This window comes from Passer montanus, unplaced genomic scaffold, assembly GCF_014805655.1.
Source record: "Passer montanus isolate IOZ18808 unplaced genomic scaffold, ASM1480565v1 scaffold14, whole genome shotgun sequence".
NCBI classification, from domain to species: domain Eukaryota; kingdom Metazoa; phylum Chordata; class Aves; order Passeriformes; family Passeridae; genus Passer; species Passer montanus.
The window spans coordinates 6,906,155-6,927,596 of record NW_024360941.1 but is presented as its reverse complement, the minus strand read 5'-3'; the positions used below and the strand labels follow the sequence as shown (position 1 = coordinate 6,927,596).

The following is a 21,442-nucleotide window of genomic DNA, read 5'->3' as shown; positions in this document are numbered from 1 at the left end:
AAAAATCACCTATAGTTAGCTAAAAGGCTTTCAGCTAACAGACTGCAAAGGAGGTGAGTTATCTTAAATGTGTTATATAACCACAGAGATGAGGTCAGTTCACAAATCAAATTTATTAAAAATAATCCATCCTCTACCTATCCAAAGAAAAGAAACATTCTTTAAAATTTCTTTGGAATAAAAACTGAGATTTTTCTAACTGTGGTAATGACATAAATGCTTAGTGCATAGATTGTCAGCTCTTCTCAGGTACCTTAAAAGCTTCACTGCCCAAGTTAAAAGAATATTCACATCTCAGCACAAAACAGATGAAAACTGCTAAGTCGGTAAGATTAATAGTAACTTGAAGTTGTCTGCAAGACTAGAAGCAAAAAAAGTCAACAGTTAAAGGAATCTTCAGTTTTCTTTCCTAGATATACTCTGGAAATCTATAGATTCAGTTTTCAAAATTACAAAATGAATGTGTTTGGAAGCATATGGAGAACCGATTTTTTTTCACATTAAATTAAAAGCGGAAAACTCAGGGGAAAAAGCTGCAGTAGATCAAAAACTGCAGATAACACATCAAAATCCAAGAAATTTGGCAGAGAACACTAATTTGAAGATAAAAGTGGAAGGAACTCAAACACAAACTTATCTTTCAGGAAAACAAGTACTTGAATTTAAACTGGCAGGATGTCAAAATATTAAATCACCCCAGTAGCTCTATCTGGAATTTAAACAAAGTAATGAAGTGAAATGCCATTTTTACTATTTCATTTAGGAAACTTTTCTTCATTGTACTTATTGCAGTATGAACATGCAAAATACACATTTGAGTACTTAATCTCCTCTGAAATTTTTAGAGAAATTTATCAAAATATATCAAAAATAAGGAGAAAAAATAACGCAAAGTTTATTTTTATCAAAGGGTCTGTGGTCCAGGACTGAAGTTAATTCACTTTTTCATTTACTACTCCTCCTCAGCCCCACAAAGTAGAGCACAGTCTGATCCTGTAACTAGAAAGCTTAAGGAAAATGCTTCACAAACAAAACAGCTGAATGCCTAGAAAGTTCAAGAGGAAAACACCCGACTAGACTCTCTGCAAGTTATTAAAAGTAATTGCTGGTACCCACTATGAAGTTACAAATTCTTTTCTTTACATTCATTTCCAGGAATATACACTCAAGACTACCTACTACATAATACAAAGTAATCAGGGTACTCCAGATGTAAACAGATTCATGACCATTTTAACAGCTTTGTCTAGAATTCTTTCTATTATGCATGAAGCCTATGAATTACTTCATCAACTTCCTTCTCCAGTAATAAAAAATATCAGTTCATTAAGTATAATTGCTATCTCAACAATTTACATTTTTCAGTTTCTATGTTTCTAAAGCAGAGCACATCTCCCAGAAGAAAAAAAAAATTGTTTACAGCCCTCTTATCATAGTCAATTTAAATGAGTATTGTTCTGTCCAGACTTTATTCTCTCAGCTGACTTTTTATAAAGGCTTCCAAAATTCAAAAACAAGCTTCAAGTTAACTCCAAAAATTTGTAATTATCAACCTGCTACTGTTCTGAGCATCTTCAGTTTGCAAAGCATGGCATATAAACAAGCACAAAGTACTGTATTGCAGGGCCTCCTCGTCCACAAGCACAGGTAAAAAGCTGACCTGACACCTGAACAGCTTTAGCAAGTCAGACAACACAGAATCTGCACTTGAAGGTTATGACATAAGGGAACAACTGAAACAAGGAGGGCAGAATTGGGAACTTGCTCACAGGCATTTAGCTGAAATCTAACTTTTGGGAAAATAAGCAGAGAGAGTACAAAAGCAGCTCCAGGTACATGATCACTGCCACTGCTGAGAACTTTTGGAGTTTATTGGGTTATTGCTGCTGTCAAGGTGCCAAAGCAAGACATTTAGGAACGTGCAAAATAGTCTGAGAATTAGGAAATTAACCGAAATTGGCACTATCACTTCTGGCACAAATCTCTTCAGCAGCAGAGCTTCTATTCTACTTTTTAAATTTATGACCAAGTTAAAAATATCCCTACTGCCAAATTATTATAAGACTTTACCCTGAAACCTTGATCTGTACAGTTACACCTATTCACACACACATGAAGTCAGCTAAATAAGAGCAGGAAAAAACTATCTCAATGTTCCTAGAATGCCTTTTGGCAATGGTTGTGAACTTGGAACAGTTGTCCCAGCTTTAGTGCTTACACCCAAGGAATGCATCTCTGCTGTTCAAGGTAAGACACACACACAGAGACCCCAAAGCAAAGTGTGTGTGGGGGAAGCCAAATTGTATATTCAGTGAACAGGAGAAGATATATTACACAGCCAGACCCACCTGTTCATAGAGCAACTAGCACAGTGGGTTTTCACTCGCAGGTTACTCAAACATCAATTTGCTGCAAATGTTTGTGTGCCAGAGACCACAACAGGAAGTATAAACATGGTCATGAGAAAAACTATGACAATTTCATAAAATGAAGTGGTTCAGAGCAATGCAGTCACAAAGAGCAAAAGCCAACAGCTTCAAATGTCTTTCCTGGTCAAGAATTTAGATAGGCTTGCTCTTATTACAACGGGAGAAGAGGGAGGAAGGGGGGGAATTTTACCCAGGATTACTTTAACTTGAAAGCATGCACCACAGAGAGAAGAGTGGAATAGTAAACCATTCAAAGAGGCCACTGTAAAAATCTGGGCAAAGAAAACCTTGGAATAAAACAAGTAAAATGTGTTTCTAGAAACATCACAATACACATTCTGTATGACATCTAACATTATCAGGCAAAAAATTTTTAGGACTGACATACCACATATCAATACTAAACAGAAGCAAACAAGAAACAAGCTCCGTTTTTCTGAACACCATGTAAATTGTTTTCACATGTGTTGCAGAGAGATGCAGAGTCACTGTGTTTCAAGCTACCTGTAGTTTTCCCAGAGCAGAACTCCTTCCCACTCTGACAACTTTGCAGCAGGTCTACATCTGCTTGCCAGCCAAAGAGACAAGACATCAAATTTACAGTAGTTAGTGAAAGACTTATTTTAGCAAAAGTGATAGTGACAGCCAGTGAGTTCTCTTTTATTATTCTTCACAAAGGTATGTTTCCTGTAATGCACAAATATTTTTTAAAATTTTACATTACAGCATATTGACATTTCCTTAAATAGAGAAACAGTTTTGATGACTATCTGCTTTCAAATCTGTCATAACAACACATCCTTCATTCAAATAGCTGTATCTGCAAAGAAGTATCTCTGTTGCTAAGGGATACTGAAAATAAACCCCTTCACGGGTCCACCAAAAAGAAAAGCATCTAAAAGCAAAAAGAACACATTCACCTGACAATTTCTTCCACAAACACTGCACCAGAACCTTCAGAGGTCCCACAACTTCAAAAATGAGATTCAAGTCTTCACACCCAAATGACTACCATTTACCAGTATGTTGCCAAAAATACTTAAGCATCTATTCTGACATAGGTTAGACCCAGAAACATTTTACATTTGGTTGTAAGGCCCTATTTTACCTAGTTTAGTACTTTAAAGTGTGACACAGCAAATTTACTACACTACACAGAACATAGTTCACTATCAGCACACAATTTTGAACAATCACATTCACAGCCCTTCATTTTAAGTGCAAATTGATACACACTTGTTTGACAGCCATTTCCACAGTTTTGGCTAGGGCAGGGAATAATTTTGGACAAGCAGGGAAGATAGTATGAAAGAATGCACTCAATATTCAGTTTTAACCTCCCTGACCTGCACGCCCATATAATTATGAGGTTCCAACAAGAGTCCATTACCTCTCTCCCTTCTCTAAGAGCGGCCCTACTAGCCAAACCCGTGAGCCAACATGAAGCGAGCAACTCATGCAGAATAATCCTTCCAGCGCTGCTCATGCGGGGAGGAGCCCCTGGACATGGCAGAGCCCCCCGCTTTCCCCACGCGCACAGGCATGCGGTGACAGGGTGCAAACATGTTGTGTTTACGCTGTGTAACACGCGGGGCACTTCCCCCTCATCCCGGCCTTTCGGGGGCGGCACACGGACGAGGTGAGGGATACCGAGGAGCCACCACGTCTGTCCCGTCCCTTCCCGGCCCCGGCGGGCGGAGCCGCCTGGCCGGCGGGGGCTGCCGCTGCCCTGCTGCCGCCGCCTCGGCCCCGCTCGCTCCCCTGCCGTGTCGCTGGGCCGCGGGGGACCCCGAGCCTGCCCTGCCCTGCCCTGCCCGTACCTGCGCGGGCGGTGCCGCCCGCTGATCCCCGGGGAGGCGCTGGCTCATCCTCCCTCCGAGCGCCAGCGGGACACGGGCGCAGCCCCCGGACCCGCGGCCGCTCCGCCGCCCGGCACCGCCCCCTCGGCCCGGGGAGGGCGGGGATTCGCACCGCGCAGAATCGGCGCCCGTCGGGCCCCCGGGGTCAGCGTCGCCGTCACTGCTGATTCTGCTTCCCGCGGTCCGCCCGGCGCGGGCCCGGCCCTCGCTCCCGCCCTGCCGCCGAGGGGCGCGGCTTCCCGGAGGCCCGGGAGGGGCCCGTGCCGGGCTCCCTCGCTGCGAGGGCGGGTTGAGGGCCCAGGGGGAGGCAGGACCGTCCCGCGCTTCAGAACGGGGCGGAGGCGGTTTCCCAGGTAAAGGAGGCAGAGAGAAGCCGGGTGCATGGCGGCATCCTTCGGCTTCGGGCTAAACTGCGCCGCCTCTAACTTCCAGGCGCTGCGGAGGCCCCGAGAGCTTAAGGGTTTTACCTGCAGAGAAAACGCAGGTGTCGGGCTGAGCACGGAGCTCCTGGGAACTGCCAGCCGCGGTGCTGAGGCCAGTGTGGGCTCCACTTAACACACAGCTAATGCAAGTTCCACCAAAACGTGTCAAGTCAAGGGGTGGACTTTTTTTTCCTAAGGAAAACGCCCGCTGGTCCGCCTGTGTGCAAGGCTAACAAGCCCGCAGGGCGCCGTGCCCTGTGGCACTCGGGCCGAGAGAGCGCGTTGTGAATCACGGGGCTTTTTGCCCACAGGTGCCACTGAGGCGCGCTTTGGAGTCGGGACCGGCGGAGCCACAGGCGCAGCCCGACCCTCCCCGGTAAGCGCTGCGCTCAGCCCCGCCGCGGCACGCTTTCCCCGAGGAGCCCCGCCCCGGGGCTGTCCGGGGGCAGACACGTACCGCCGGTGCCGGGCTGCACGGAGGCGTGGGTCGCGGGTCGCTCGGGAAACTCTTGTCGCTGTTCTGGGGGGGTTTCCCCCAAAAACGCGGGCACCCGCGGCGCCCCGCCCGTCACGTGACCGCGGCCGCGCGTTACCAGGGTGAAGTGCCGCTAACGCGGGCAGGGCCGCGGCCCCGCCCCATTGCGGGCTCGCCCAATGGGAGCCGAGCTGCGGGGCGGGGCCGCCAATAGGGGCGGGTGGGGGCGGAGCCTGGCCAGGCGCGAGGCCAGGTTGGGCAGCTGTGGCCGCGGCGGGCAGGTATGGCGGGGTGGGGGCCGGGCGGGCGCGGGCAAAGCTGAGGCGGGGCCGGGCCGCCCTTTCTGGAGCCGGGCAGGTAGCGGGTGCTCGCTTCCAGCCACCCTGGGGCTGCTTGTTCCGGCCGCGCCTCTCGCCCCGATGCTGGGCTTGCTTTGGCTGTGCGGGGGCGGCGGCCTGGCGGGGCCCGCTTGCGGAGCGCGGCCGAGCCCGGCCCCTGCCCAGCCCGGCCCCTGCCCTGGGCCGCTCCCCGTACGCGCGGCCCTGGCCTGGCCGTGCGCTCCGGTCGCTCGGGGTGTGAGTTGCGCCGCTCTCCTGCATGTCCGATGCACTGACTTGCTGCCCTGGGCTCGAAAAGACAACGCCCTGTCAGCGCTGATGTGTTTCCTCTGGACGCATGTTTTTCCCTTGCCACATGTAAAAATAAGCTCTCTAACTCATGGAGGATTATATATCCTGAATGTATATATACATTCAGGATATGTTTGCCACATGTAAAAATAAGCTCTCTAACTCATGGAGGATTATATATCCGCTTTGACTGAACTGTAGCTTCTCGCCCAAAGGCTGGGTACTGCCCATTTGTATCTGCACGGAGCAGCATGCAGCAGTAGCCCTAAGCTGTGCCTAATGCAGCTGTTTTAGCTGTGGAACAGCTCTAGTTGTTTCATGAAGTAGGGTAGGAAGAGAACTTCAGTAGAGTCATGCAAAGTTCAAATTGTATCCCACCTGCTGTGCTTTTACTGTTGCCTGAAAAAGAATATTGAAGTTAGTACCAAGACCTTCTTATGTTTAGAAGTGCAACTTTATATATCTTTATGTACTGTAAGAAAAAAAAATCAACCTTACCAAGATACTGCAGGCCTATAATTTAACTTTTGACTTTGCTGATAGTTATGCTTTGTAGGCTTTGCATCTCTTCTTTTGCAGAACAGATTACTTTAGATCTCTCTTGTTTTGTCTTGCTATGCTAATCGGGCTTATTCATTTTAGTCTGCTTTCATGGTATAGGTCCTATTAAGTAGCATCTGTGTCTATTACATGGTAATTCTGTAAAAAAAAAAAAATACATCTGAAATTGAGGAGAGACCCTGATTGTGAGACCTGTGATGTGTGTGAAGTTTGGATCTAAGCTACTAGGATCTCCTGTTGGAAGGAAGCTGGGTACAGCAAAGCAGGAATGCTATTAGTTCTTGCAAGTGAGGATTAAGTGAAGAAAATCTTAGGACAGTTTTGTCTTTTTCAGCTTATAGAAACTTCCTCGGGGTATGGAAGCTCTTTTTGCTTTAAAAAAATGTAATCTTTTAGTCTACTGTGAATTTTCTCTGGCATTTGTCACTTTGGTCTTTATTTTGCCCTTTCACCATGCTGTTCTGACACATCTGTATATTGCCATAGCTTCTGCTTGCAGCTCCCTAGTGTCCTATTTTTACCCAAGTAATTTTTAATATAGAACCTTAAACACCCTAAAAATTCACCTGAGTACTCCTTTTAATCTGAAAAGGTAGTCTAAATGGTCAGATAGTACATAGTGAAAAATAGTGATTTGTGCCATGTTGTGATTATTGGTTTTGTACTCCTTTTAATCTGAAAAGGTAGTCTAAATGGTACATAGTGAAAAATAGTGATTTGTGCCTTGTTGTGATTATTGGTTTTATATGCAATGCAAAAAGAGTCTTTCAGTCAGGCTTAAGGCCACACCTCTCTGTACTGAATAATGACTTGAAATGTGGTGGGGATCTGTTGAATTGAGGCCATTTTTGGCTTTATTACAGTGAAAGAAAAGCTGGATTCAGTGCTTCATAGGAAAGGATGCATAGGAATTTCCCTCACCTCCGTTGTGTTTCTTCCAAGTAAAGTCGAATGAAACATTTTTAAGCAGGTGCTAGAGCTCTATGATGTTTGTGTGGCAGCTGAATCAGAAGCCTTGGCACTGATTGCATTGATTTATTTAGAGACAAAACAGATCCTTTTTAGTCAAAACGAAAGATGAAACAGGTCTTAGTTATGCATCCCTTGTTGGCCCAAAGTTATCCAACTGTACCAAAATAGAATTGAGACTAAGAGTAGATGATTTGCAGAAAATCAACTGAAGAGACAAATGGATCAACATTTTGAGTTTTAAAAAAATGCCATTCCCTGATCAGGCTAAATCACTAAGTACACCTAATTAAATATGCTTATTTTTTTTGTGTTTGTTGGTTTGTTTTTCCAGTACTCAAGTAAGGATGCCTTAAGACAAGAACTATGGATAAATATATCAAAGTACGGAAGATTGGAGAAGGATCCTTTGGGAAAGCAATACTTGTCAAAGCTAAAGAAAATGGCCAACAGTATGTCATTAAAGAAATAAACATCTCTAAGGTAAATGATTGTTATTAATGAATTCCTGAGCCATTATTTTTGTACTTCTCTTCTCACAAATCGTTATTTTCCTTCTGAAGATGTCAAATAAGGAGAGAGAAGAATCAAGGAGAGAAGTTGCTGTTTTGGCTAACATGAAACACCCAAATATTGTCCTGTATAGGGAGTCATTTGAAGGTAAGATGAACTAATACAGTAGAACCTGAAGTAACATGAGTGACTCTGTGGACTTCTTACTGCACTTAGTCTACAAATCAGGGAGTTTTCTCTCTTTAATCAGTATTTTTCATACCTTTATTACTTAGTTCAGCTATTTTTCTTTTTTTTTTTCAGAATTCGCATCTGTGTTTAAAAGTAATTGTAGTTCAGGAAAAAGGGGAACAAATAAACAAATATTCATGTCTGTACCTTTACATGCATTGGTTTTGATTGATGCTTAAATGAAAGGTATTCTCTTTTTTCTCCAGAACATAAGTCTCCTTGCATATACCCTAGCAACTAGAATGCTTGTGTAGGTTAAATTACAGTCTAAATTTGGATATTGATAGCATAGCAAGAGCAGTTTTATGTCCAAGTCTGTTGTCTTAGAGTGCAGTCTTCAGTAACTGCAATCATATAGTTGCTTTCAGAGCTGGGAAAATAGATGGGACTGTTCACTTCATTAGGCAGTGAAGGAAGGAGAAATAATATTCTACATTGTCTTCACAGTGAATGTCTTGGGAAATGGGAAGAACAGAAAAAAGGTTCCAAAAGCCTATTATAAAAGTTAAAATATTATTAAAAGCCCCTAAATATTATTTGAACTGCTGTTTAGAGATTTTGGTCTCTTCTTTCCTTCGTTTCTGCTGACTTTATGTCTTTTGCCTGGGGCTTTCACTTTGTCTTTTCATGAAATTAGATTTTTGTGACATAATCATATTACACAGCCACACTTCTGGTTTATAAATGCACACTGCTTTCTTCATTGTGGTAGAGGGCTGTTCTTTAAGACTGCTTTTTTCTTACAAGGTAGATCTTGTAATCCGTAATTCACAAGACTTTGTGTTGCATCTTTATTGTCAGAACACATTGACTTTGAATACATTGAATATAGAGTTCATAGAAGAAAATTATTTCAGCAAGAGATGTGCAAGAAATCTAGGCTCCTAGAATCATCTTTTAAAATAACACGAATTAAAGACAATAAAATAACCAAACAGAGAAACTTTAAGGGTTTGATGTTTAGAAAGGCAGATATCAGAAGCATTCTATGGGAGTGAACTTTAAGTGAACTTAGTTGATTCAATTTATTTTTAATTCAAAGGTTTTCAAGTGTTGTGACTAACTTTTTCATAAAATAGGAGTTCTTTCTCTTTTGAGCAGCATGTGACTGATTTTCTGCAGTTATTCTTCTCTTCTCAAAATCATGCCTAGTATGTGAGTAGTGTAGTTCTTACATTTTTGGCAACTTGCAATTTGCTTCTGCCTAATCTGTTTTTTCATCAGTAACTGGGAAAACCATAACTTTGAATGAAATGTATTATGTTTGTTCATACCTCCTGCTGGAAACTTGCATGGGATCTTTTGAAGTCCTGAGATTTCATTCAAAAATGAGAAAATAATTGTTTCCATCTCTCATTGTCCGCTGGAAGTTCTCTTACTGTTCTTCAAACTGAAATAGACTGCATGTCTAGTATGAAAGCTGATGGCTGTCATGTTCTGGCAAGTCCAGGTAAAATTCCAAGAAAGAAGAAGGCAAGTAGAGGCAACTGAAGATCCCTTTTGGGTAGGGGGATCTGTAGGATGTTTGAAAGTTCAAAGATTGGTTTTATATTGCATCCATAAAATGACACCTTTAATTTCATAGTGGTTTTCAACACCATGTTGGAACGTTGGTTCAGTAGATGTAATTCTTTTCCCTCCCTATCAAAATAGTCCAGTGTTACCAAAATGGAAAAAATAGGTTTTGAAACTCAAAATAATAAACATATTTTTGCTTGAAGTTTGAAAAAAATTGATTAATAAATTATATCTAAAGCTGCATGTAAAAAAGTAATTTTTTGTTGCTTTTTCTGTGGCTGTGGTGAACATATTTAGAAAGCTAAGTAAAGAAGGGTCTTACTTTTGTCTTTTTGAAATACTTTGTCTTTTACTTTACAGAAAATGGCTGTCTGTACATAGTGATGGATTACTGTGAAGGAGGAGACCTATTTAAAAAGATAAATGCCCAGAAAGGAATCCTGTTCTCTGAAGATCAGGTAACAGCAAACTCCTGTTACAGTGTTTTGTTGCAGAATACCTTTTCAGGAATTTGAAATTATTTTGGTTCAGGCTATAGATGTGGTTGCTTAATCTAAAAGGAGATTCTCAGTCATTCTTGTTGCTATTGATCAATGTAGTATCATTAAAAAGCAAAACCAAACCAAAAGACAAACCAAAAAAACCCCAAAAAAAATCCAGAAAGAAAATATGGTTGGAAGTCCTGGGTATGTTACTTGAGATTTTGTCTCTATGTGTAAGATGCTTTTAAAAGTTGGATCTCTTATGAAGTAAACCACATCAGAGACATGAAAAATACTGAAAGATAACATGAATATCCTTACACCTCTGAAATAATTTTAAAAGTTTTTAAAGATGTGATGGCATGGGATTTTTGTCTTGTAATACTGATTTTCATGTGTCCTAAGTATGAAATAATATACTTTGTAAGTATAATAATATGAAATATAGAGTTGGCATCATTCAAAAGTTCATTTTGCCAGTAATAAAAATTTTATATTCTCCTGATATACTTCCAATACATTTTCTTGTGCCACAAAACTGGTTATAAGGTAATTTTTAGTGAAAGAGAAGTGACCCAGTTTGGAATAAATGAGAGGATTTTAAGTACAGGTTTGATTAAATTAAGTAAAAATAAGTTATGTAGGATTCATGGTGGGTTTTTTGTTAGGACTGACATGTTTTTTTGTTTATAAATTGTTTCTATGCTTTTGTGTCTGCGTCCAGTAGGATTTCAATTTACCTGGGATTGGAAAGCCTTAGTAGTATGTTAAATATTTGGGATATAATTTGTAAAACTTTTAATTTTCTCATTTGACCTCACTTTTACACGGTCTTCACTGGAAAAGTAAAAATTGTGCCTTGCCTTATACTATAATTTTGTCATGTATGTACTCCTAAGTAGTGAATGTAAAACTACTATTCACATGGCAAAGTTCTTGTCATTAGTCACTTCTTAAATTGTGATTTTTGCAAATTTACCCTAAAAAGGGCATTGTTGGCTTGTTCAAAATCTTCTAGTTGGATGTTTGTTGCTTTTCTAATCAAAATCTGCTTTGTAATATTTTTCTTTTGAAGGTAAGACACACAAAATTACTATAAGTATAATAAGTTTCTGAGAGCCATCAGTAGGCTTTCTAGGACTCTTGGTCGTTTCACTGAGTGCAAGAAGACTTGTATTGGCTACAGCAAAAGTGCAATCTTAATTTGCACATCTTAATTTGTAAGCATTTTAGCCAATCAAATCCATGTTGCACGCCTCTGCTAGGTTTATAATACCTAATGAAAATAGTAGTCTGAAGCTTAATATCAAATTTGGGTAACCAGCATCTTTCATTAAAAGGTTTGCATTATAGTGACAGTGCTATTAAGTTTATAATTATTCTTTGGTATAAATGAAGCGGGTAATGGGGGGAGGAAGGTAAAATCCATAGTTATAATTAAAGTCTCATTTGATAATATCTCATAAGTGGGGAAATTTTCAGATAAATTATTAAGTTGGTGTTGTATTTTCTTTTATTAATAGATTCTGGATTGGTTTGTACAAATCTGTTTAGCACTAAAACACATACATGATAGAAAAATCTTGCATCGGGACATAAAGTCACAGGTATGTAGGTGGCAATTTTTCAACTGAATTGTCTTTCAAAGTGATTGCATTCATACCTTCCTAGTTTGTTTAAGGAAATATTTCTAATACTGGAAGAACTTCTTCAGTCTGCAGGAGATTTATATATTTGTACAAACAGATGAGGCTATTTGATGAAACTACAAGTGTTACTCATGTATTTATGTCTGGGGACAGAAAAGATTATGTTTGACAATGGGAAGTCGTGTTTTCTCATATTAATGAGGCATGAGTTCTAGAAGTCTGGTGTTCCATAGCAGTAAGTAATAATGATTTCAGGGGGACTGAATGGTAGAAAACTTTCTTCTTCTCAACATATGTAGAGAACAAAAAGTGTGCAATTGTATGAATATTTTAATTAACAGCCTTTTTCACATTTCTGTATCAAGAATATATTTTTAACCAAAGATGGAACAATACAGCTGGGAGATTTTGGAATTGCCAGAGTTCTGAACAGGTAACTCCTTTTTGATATTGTTTTTCCTTGGACTTAAATTGCTTTGACCAAGGAAAACACAATTTGTGCACTTCATATGAGTTAACCAGTTAACATCCATCTTTATTTTTGTCTTAGTACTGCAGAGCTGGCACGCACTTGCATAGGAACACCGTACTATTTGTCGCCTGAAATATGTCAGAACAAGCCTTACAACAATAAAAGGTACAAATAAGGATTTTATTAAACAATTTCGTTAAAAAGAAGAAAATAAACTCTTTTATTATCTAAATATCTTTTATTATCTAAAAATGGAATCTAAAGCTGTTCTGATCAAATGATGGTGAGCATCTGTTAGTTTTTCTCTTACCCAAGTGGTTACTTGAGCTTCACTGTAGAGGTGGTACCTTAGTAGTCCAAAGTAGAAAGCAATGTCATGGAGAGATGACTTACCTTAATGCTCCAAGTTCACAGTTAAGGTTGTGTCCTTAACTGTGGCTCTACTTTTGCCTGTCTGCACTGTGGTTGTACTGCCTTTGTTTATGCGCTACCAACGTGAAGCTCTGTTAAGGATGAAACAGAGCAATTTGGTTATCTGAGCATCTATGATGTGCATAGATGGGTGGCTCAGCTGGCTCCAGATACCTCGCTTACACCTTTGCTGCCCTGGCAGCAGCCTGTACCTGGTAACAGTGTCCCCAGTGTAATTAAACGTTTGTAATTAAATATTAGTAAGTTACCCTTCCAGTGCACTGAGCTGTGATATTCATTGCTGTGAGTGCCTTATACTAATTTCAATGGATTTCTTAAGAGATGAAAACTGTTACAATACTTTCCCTTTAATTTCTTCTATGTGGGGTTTATTATCCAATGGTGTTCTAACCAGATCCTGTAATGAGTGAGGGTAAGTTTAATCGCTGCTGAACAGAATAAATTGACTTTGAGAATTGTGTTTGCTGAATTAGGTGATGAGGTTTTTTGGATTTTGTTTAATTCAAAGACCTCAGGCAAATGTATATATTTAAACAAAAAAAAAGCCATTGTCCATATTTTGTCTGATTTCTGTGGCTGAGATGGTTCTAAATCAGAAGCCAAAATAGTATCTGATTTTCCAGGTGGGGGACCTTATTTTGATTGATAAATTGGTTTTGAGATTTTTGTTTCCTTGGGGTTTTGCAGGCTCAAAGAAGTCCACAGATGGGGCCTTGTGCATAGTCAAAAATCCACCCTTTTCCTCTTCAGAGGTAGACTTAACATTGCCAGTTAACTTGTATCTGTGAACCTAGAACTAAGTTTTAAAATAATGTGTTCTCTTTGTTTTAGTGATATCTGGGCCCTTGGTTGTGTTCTCTATGAAATGTGTACACTTAAACATGCGGTGAGTAGAAACTTTGTATCTATAAAATAATATTGATTTCAAAGAGAATTTATCTCTGATGTTGTGCAGATATATTTTAGTTGATTAAATGCTTTCATGGTAGCCGTTCGAAAATTACCTTCAGCGTTTTCATCTCACTTCCTGTGCCAACCAACACTTTTCATTGGTGTTTTGTTCCATGCCAATCTCTCAGATATCTTGGTACCTTTGTTTTTAATGGATTGTATTAGCTGAAAAAATTGTTAGGTGTTACAGTAAAGGATACTAGGAATAGTGGGGGGGCATTTTTGTTTAGTTGGTTTGGGGTTTTTGTTGGGTTTGTTGTTGTTTAGGGTTTTGGGGGTTTTGCTTGGTTGGGTTCGGCTTTATTCGCAAAAAAGCCTGAATTCACTGAAAGCTTCATTGAAAATCTGAATTTGGAGTCTGCTTTTTTGCAGCTGGATTAATGTATTTCTGTTTAGAACAGAAATAGTGCTTAGAAAAAACTCCCAAGGTGAAAGAGTTACCTTTTTCCATTTTTTTCTTCTTCTATCTACGTGTGTGTATAGTTTGAAGAGTATATCTTCATCATCCATTCTTCAGTTAGGAAGGGAAGAAAACGCTTGGGTTTTTTTCTGTACTGTTTTGGATATTTATGTAGATTTTGTTTTCTTTGGAGCTTCTTTTGTTTGTTTTGTTATGTTTGTAGCTATTGTTATTAAAATAAAAATATTATAACAACATGAAAATGGAAATAAATATTTTCAAGGGATAGGGATTTCATTTCATTTCATTTCAAGCTTCTGTTGCTTGTTGCTTGGTCTTTTATGTGGCAGCACTGCTGACAGTGTTTAATTTCTGAGAGTTGATGTCAACAATTTGTTTTCTGTAAGCTGGGTGATGCATATTGTTTTCTTTCTATTTTACAAAGGAATTGAAATAGTGCTCTTCTTACCTGAGCTTAAACTGAAGTCTGAGCATTTTCTTAGATTTCACCCTGAATGAGTGTGAATACTTCACACATTCTGTGATTTGTAATGGGGGTTTGCTAAAAAAGACAGAAGGCATGTTGTGGTTCAAAGCCTTTGGAAGAGGAGATCAAGCAGATAATTAATTTTTGCTTAGTTATATATCATTGTCAGTCTAGATCTGGAGGCAATTAATTGTTAGCATATTATGTCTCCATAGTATGAAATACCTGTATTGTGATGTATTTCCAATTGGAATTTTAATTTGGATACTTGGCAGCAGATTATTTTGAACTGCTGGAGTTGACCTTGAAAATGTGTGTGTTGAGGCAAAGGAAGGTGCACAGTTAGCTGGGTTTCCCCATCATCTGTATGTGCAGCCTTGCATGTGGACAGGAGATAAGAATAACTGTTCTCTTCCTTGTGTGATACAGTTTGAAGCCGGTAACATGAAGAACTTGGTCCTGAAGATAATCTCTGGACCTTTTCCTCCTGTTTCTATGCATTACTCCTACGACCTACGTAATCTGCTGTCACAGCTGTTTAAAAGGAATCCTAGGAATAGACCATCAGTAAACTCCATATTGGAGAAAAACTTTATAGCCAAACGGGTTGAAAAATTTCTCACACCAGAGGTATGGAGTTAATTTTAATTCTAACTTTGTTAAAAACATCATAGGACTTTCCTTTTTATTTATTCTAATATTAATATATTACTTGGAAAGCTAGAGTAATAGTATTCCCTAGAGCTCTTATAGACAGGGTCAGTTGGGCAAAAACTAGCTTTACCATGAACTGTAAAGAAAAGTCTCAAATTATTAAGTGTTTGGTGGTTTCCATAAGTAAATCTAAATTGACATTTTATGAAGTCCATTGTTTTGTGTTTTTCTATATCATGAGGAATCACCACTGAGATGATTTGTTTAGATACACATCTTTTCATAAAATGCTGCTGTCAATTATTTCAGCATTGTTGCTGTATAGAATTTCTTCAATCCAATTTTTGTTTGTAATTTGGAATGTCCTGAAAGCCTGTTGTGGAAAATAATGCTAAGTAAAATCATCTTTGAATTTCTTGAGGTTTAAATGTATCATGCGTATATACCCTCAAAGAAGTTGCTTCCTATTCTGTTTAAAGATATCTATTCATATCATTTTATATCTAGTAATGTCCTTTTAATATGAATCTAGTCAAAAAAGATCAAGATTAACAAGTGAATAATAGTACTGATACGAGGTAAGTAAATATAGAAGAGAGAGGCCATAGAGGAAGTGCAGTATAAATAATTCTAATGGATTCTAACTCACAACTAAAGAAATATCTTGAAAAGGCCATATATAATTGGAATTTCTGAATTTCAACTTCAGGTTGAAGTCCCAAAGAAAGGTAAAATTCAGAAATCTTTACAGTTAAGTTTGTTCTAGCATTTGCAACAGTAATAGTTTTATCTGATTTTATTTCCAATAGCTAGAATGGATATGAATTTTTTATTTGGAGTTAGTGAAAGTATAATTAGTAATAGGCTGTCTCTGTCTCCAGATGGTGATACTAATTTGTCCTAGATGGAGTATGAATACTTAGGTGCAATTTTTCCAACTGTACTACTGCTGTGTTTGACTTAGAGGTGTTATCTAGTATTTGAAACAACAAAAAAAAACCCCACACAGAAAGCATCTTCTCCGAAATGTATCAGTGTGGTACATTTATATTCAGCAGGAGGTGATCATTCTGTTATACAGCTGTAATGCTTATTTTCTTGCAGTATCATCCATGGCTATTGTCCTCTGTTTTCCTTAGTCTAAACTTAAAAATTATTTCATAGTTGACATCTTCAGGATGTTGCAACTGTTGCTGAAATCCCATTGTTAAATATCAGGAAATCAATCTTCCAGTTTTATGTAAATTCTTTCTTTAGCTTCATAGTTACTAAGTTGCATTGAAGAGCAGATCTAAATTAGGATCAATTTTTTAAAAGGAGAGGGAGCTCTTTGAAAGATACTAATGAGTCAGATTTCTGTCAGTAAAGGTGTTATCGTGGAAACATCTAATTCAGTTGCTACAACTTACCACTCAAATAAAAGCTTCAAGATAATTGAAATACCATTAATAAGAAACTGTAGGAAACTGTGTGACTTCTGTCTTACAGAATCTTTGATGCTAGACTCTACAGATTAAAAATTTACTTTGCCATTATATGCAGGGTCCTAAGGTCTGCACTTTGGTTCTTGTTTTCTGAAGATTTAACTCCTCAGCATCCATTGTAACTGACTGGTACAAATCAAAGGAATCTGGGTAGTTCAAGATTCTGTAAAGAATATTCCTGAACTGACACTTTTCATTTATCCTTGCTGCTCTTCCTTGAATACTTTTCACTTGAACTATATAGGTTTTGAGGTGTTTGGTTCAGAATTACCTACAGTATTTAAGATGATTGCCTATTAATATTTGAATTTGCTTTGTCTAGTCTCAAATTTTTCACCTCAGTAAGACTGCTTTCCATATTTTACTATGCTGATTGTATATGCCTTACAGCACACCACATATGTTTTTCCAGATATCCACATATGTGGTCATCTTCCTATCTTGAAAAAGGATAGCAACACTTTAAAACTGCAAGCATTTTTAAAGAACTATTTTTTGACACTAGCTGTATGAGAAATTAAGGTGAACTTTGGCAGCTACTAAGAAATCTAAAATGAATTATGCATAAAAATTGTGTTGATGGTCACATTAACTTTTTTCCTAGATTCTTAGCTAGTTCATAAATGAGATAACATGTGCCACCCAGAAGTCAGACTAAATTGCTTTTTAAAATTACTTGAGTAATTATGCCAAACATATTTGAAAATACTCCAGCTTCATATTGGTAGTACTAAATTCTAGTAATACTAGATTCAGTGCATAAAGTTGAGTATATATTTTCATATAATTTACAGTGAATGCTCTTAGTTAGATGCTTACTGCTAATGGCCTGCTTACCTGAAAATGGCTTATTCCTAGCTTTGCTCACAGGTATTATTGACTAACTTTTCCACTTGTTTAGCTTCTTGCAGAAGAATTCAGTCACAAAATTTTTCACAAGTTTGGACCACATGCTTCACCAGGTAAGTTGGTGTCTGCACTGCTTTTGCTTTCAACTCTGTCAAGATCATGTATGTAGCTTTGTTCTTTTACTAGGTGTTTTGTTTTTTTTTCAGTGTGTTCTCATACCTGATTGTAGGATTTTCAGGAAAAAAGAGAGAAGAAGCAATTTCCTCCCCTCCCCTGGTTATCTGGACGTATGTTGGGTACAAATGATGCAAACGCAAGCTATGGGCCTGTAATATATTAAGTGTACTTTTTCCTCTTGCAGTATGCTACACTTCCAAAATTTAAGGAGACAGTGTAGATTGAAAATAATGGAACTAATTCATATGCTATGATTGTATTACTTGCTTTTATCCCTTAGTAATGAAAAATGGATAATGAGAAGTACTATTTCTTCCAAAAAAATGTGTGATGCTTCATTAGCAATTCCAAGATAAAGCCCTGGTTTCAGTCTAATTCAGTGAAATTTCTGCTAGTGGTAACAAAGATTAATTCTGTCAAGATGGTGTTACTTCATTTTACTGCATTAGTTTGCCTTTTTTTTCCCCTATATTTTCTTCCCAGTTAATTTATTTCACTGTAATTATTTGATGCTCTGGCAAGGGCTTTGGTATCTTTTCATAGTGTTGCTGACCTCTTCTTCTGTGGTAAGAGAGCCCTGCTGACCCAGAATCAAACCCACAATATTGGTGTATATTCAGGAACTCTGTGGGGAAAGCAATATCCCTGAAGGCCATGGAAGCTCTTCTAGAACTCATCTTTTGGTGACATTAGCATTACAGGTTTCAGTTCAGTGTTGTTAGTGGAGAAGGGCCTGTTTCTCCATTCCATTAGGAAACCTCTTCCATGTGTACATGAGCACTGTGCAGTTAAGCAAGGCAGCTGAATGAAGTGTCAGTTATCCAGCCTGAAGGATTAAAATGTAAAAACATGGGAATTGTTTTATTCTATTTCTTATCAAACATCAAACTTAGACAAGCTAATACATTAGCTTATGTGAATGAAATGTTAGTGGTTTGTTTAGGGTTCAGGAGGATGCCCACGCACACCAAACCTGAAACCCAACTGTGACTGCAAAGCAAATTTACCTTTATTACTAGCAGTAGCAAATAATACATACCCCTGGTTCCTGCAAAGCCACTGGGCAGGCAAAGGACATGGAGAGCATGGTGCTCATGCAGGGGGCAGGCAGGTAGTGCACCTTCAGGGCATCCCCTGGATCCACGGTGTGTATCCAGTTCTTATCAGCCCTCCACTCCACACCCACACCTCAAGGCTTCTTCTCAGGAGTGGAATTTTTCCAGCTACGACGTCTGGCCAGCGCGTGAGATGAGGCCACAGCAGCTCATGATCCCACCTCCATGCTAACACCTCCCAGTTCCATTGTGCATTGTTCCTTTCTCACAGGTTAAGTTCCCAAGGGACCAACCAATGCATTGTTTCTCTTTCAAGTGTCAAGTTCCCACCAGTTATACAGTAAAGTTTTCTTCGTTGTCTTGTGGATGTGCATAAGAGGAGACCAAATATGGCAGGGCCTTAGATGCAGCTTCGGTCCCTGACACACAGTTCACCCATTTTTCTCTAGTTCTGCTGTTCTAAGATTTTAAAAAGTCTTAAAAAGGGAAATACCATACACTGGCCAGCCTGAGTAGCTCAAAACCAAGTTTAGTTTTTTTTTATTGTGGTTTTTTTTTCTTTTCAGCTCAAAGACCAGTTCAAGAACCAACATTGACTTCAGTTGCACCAGCTCAGAAAATTACCAAACCTGCTGCAAAATATGGAGTGCCTTTAACTACCAGGAAGTCTTGTGGTGCACCTAAAAAGCCTAATGAGAAGAAGCCATTGACTAAAATTAGACAGGTAAGAAGCTAAGTTAGGTAAATTGTGCTGTTTTGTTCATACCTTATTTAAATAGTATGCCTTCCTTTTCAAAATGTCTTGGTATGTGGACATGCCTCATGCACCTGCAGAGAAAGTAGAACTAGTAGTTCCAATGCTTGGCTTGCTTCATTATTGATTGTTTGTTTAGTTGGTTTTAATGTAATTTTTGTAAATTCCTACTTTAGGCTTGGGTTTTAATTCCAAGGCTGAATTACATTTGTGTGTTTTCATTTGCTTTGTTGGTGTTAACCACTCTTAGGAGTTTTGGAAGCTTGTCAGGTATACCAAGATCATTGACACTGGATAGGAACTTTTGCATTTTTTTTCTTAGTTCCAAAATAATTTCAAATTTTCAAAATAGGCAAACTTTTTCTAGCTATTTGATGAAGTGTTGTTAGGCAGACAAACTGTGCAATTGAAAGAGAAGTTTGCCAGATTTAATTCCATGAGCTAATGAGAAAGTTTTCTGTATACTGTCATAGAGTACTTCTGATCTTAATTCCTGTTGTCTTCTCTGTATTTCTTATTACATAAAACTTTTATTCTCTCTCTCTTTATTCCATTAATTACTACATGGTCAGGAGTTGTTTTTGCTACAACTAGTTTTGAGCTATATGCACATGCCAAACAACTAGCAGCCAAGAGGCTGCTGCTTCAGCAGGAGAACTAGTTCAGATTTTTTTCTGAATAAGTAACATTGCTGTTGTTTTGTGGGGTTTGTTTTGGTTTTGGTTTTTTTTTCCTTCTCCCATGTCACTTCAGGAAATGTAATACTAAGACCCCTATCCATCTGTCAGAGTTTAGGTGGATAGAAAATTATCCTTGAGGTGCAAATTATCTGTGAAGTTCAACAGTTGTCAGAGGTTTAGAGAAAAGTTCATTGATCACTCAAGCCTTGTTGGCTCTTGTTGGAAAAAGCGAAAAAGTTAGAAGGGAGAGTGCAAACTTCTTGTGTGTCCTTATGAAATCACGAGGTTTATGTGTTTTAAGGCTTGATTGGAAACCCATCTATGGGTTTTGGTCATGAGTTTCACCAGCCAATGCTTACCCAACTTGCCATGAGACTTAATGTGTCAGGGGAGAGCCTGAGGAAATATCCTCTTCCCACATGGAAAGAGTCAGTAGTGCTGCTATTTTAGGACAGTCTTTTTGTGAATTGTACCTAGTGATAAGATGTGGGATAAAAACAAGGGCTACAACTTAATATAAATTTTCATCTCTGAGTCTGAGCTTGCATCTGTTAGCTGGCTTTTCGGAGGAGCATGTAACAATTGTCTCCTTTATTAATATTACATTAACATTATATTATTACAAGTCTCTATAAAGATTTTCAGCTTCTGCAATACTTGATTTTAAATTACCCATTTGACAGAATTACATGTTGTGAAAAGAAAATATTGTGAAGCTCTGGGTGTTCTAGTATGGTCAGAAAAAAAAATCTTTAAAAGTAATGATGGCTTTTTTGAGAAGATTAAACAGTACATTTTGTTAACCATAGCTGCTTCTTTAGCAGGTACTCAGTGGTGACTGTGTTATCATAGGTAACAAGAACCTTAGTTAGAGTTGGAACCAAGTGAAAAGTCAAGCAAAAGAGCTCTAGGATAACCTTCCAAATAAGAGAATCTTAATATCTAGGCCCCCTCAAAGAGTTTCTATAAAGAAAAGGTTGTAATGAAGAGTGATACTACCAAAGAAGAAAAATCAAGACAAAACAGATTTAAAAATCGCTGCCTTCAACTTTTGAAGAGCTTTTAGTATAGGATGAACATGTACCCCTATATCCTAGCACTCCTTTTCACTTCAAATCTCCTGAATAATCAAATATTTTAAATCCATTTAGTGCACACTCAGTTATGACTTTAAGAATATGTTTTCTGATAGAATTTTTCTCTCATTCTGGCATCATGCTGTCTAATTTGAAGTTTCACCTTTCATACAGGCATTTCCAACCCCATTGATGAAAATTACTCCAGTAGAAAAAAGGAGGAAAATGTTTGAG

General features: G+C 38.8%; 2 protein-coding genes across 25 annotated transcripts in view; one reads left to right on the top strand and one right to left on the bottom strand.

The window, feature by feature from the left end:
• CLCN3 (chloride voltage-gated channel 3) overlaps nt 1-5,285 on the bottom strand; it is a 60,025-nt gene extending 54,740 nt beyond the window's left edge. For 2 of the 3 annotated variants that reach the window (XM_039700185.1, XM_039700187.1), the window contains exon 1: nt 4,250-4,382. The gene's annotated coding sequence lies outside the window, so the exon portion shown is untranslated. Of the gene's footprint in view, nt 1-4,249; nt 4,383-5,167 lie in introns of those variants that run through there. The other variant, XM_039700186.1, reaches the window with a different exon arrangement.
• NEK1 (NIMA related kinase 1) overlaps nt 4,469-21,442 on the top strand; it is a 43,929-nt gene continuing 26,955 nt past the window's right edge. For 7 of the 22 annotated variants that reach the window (XM_039700179.1, XM_039700176.1, XM_039700175.1 and 4 more), the window contains exons 1-12: nt 4,473-4,641; nt 5,022-5,086; nt 7,679-7,827; nt 7,908-8,004; nt 9,967-10,064; nt 11,612-11,695; nt 12,103-12,170; nt 12,288-12,374; nt 13,473-13,527; nt 14,909-15,109; nt 17,519-17,579; nt 19,265-19,422. In XM_039700179.1, coding sequence (XP_039556113.1) covers nt 7,711-7,827; nt 7,908-8,004; nt 9,967-10,064; nt 11,612-11,695; nt 12,103-12,170; nt 12,288-12,374; nt 13,473-13,527; nt 14,909-15,109; nt 17,519-17,579; nt 19,265-19,422 — 1,026 coding nt within the window. In that variant the 5' untranslated portion in view covers nt 4,473-4,641; nt 5,022-5,086; nt 7,679-7,710. Of the gene's footprint in view, nt 4,642-5,021; nt 5,087-5,418; nt 5,467-7,678; nt 7,828-7,907; nt 8,005-8,160; nt 8,275-9,167; nt 9,244-9,266; nt 9,539-9,966; nt 10,065-11,611; nt 11,696-12,102; nt 12,171-12,287; nt 12,375-13,472; nt 13,528-14,908; nt 15,110-17,518; nt 17,580-19,264; nt 19,423-21,382 lie in introns of those variants that run through there. The other 15 variants (XM_039700170.1, XM_039700164.1, XM_039700168.1 and 12 more) reach the window with 11 other exon arrangements.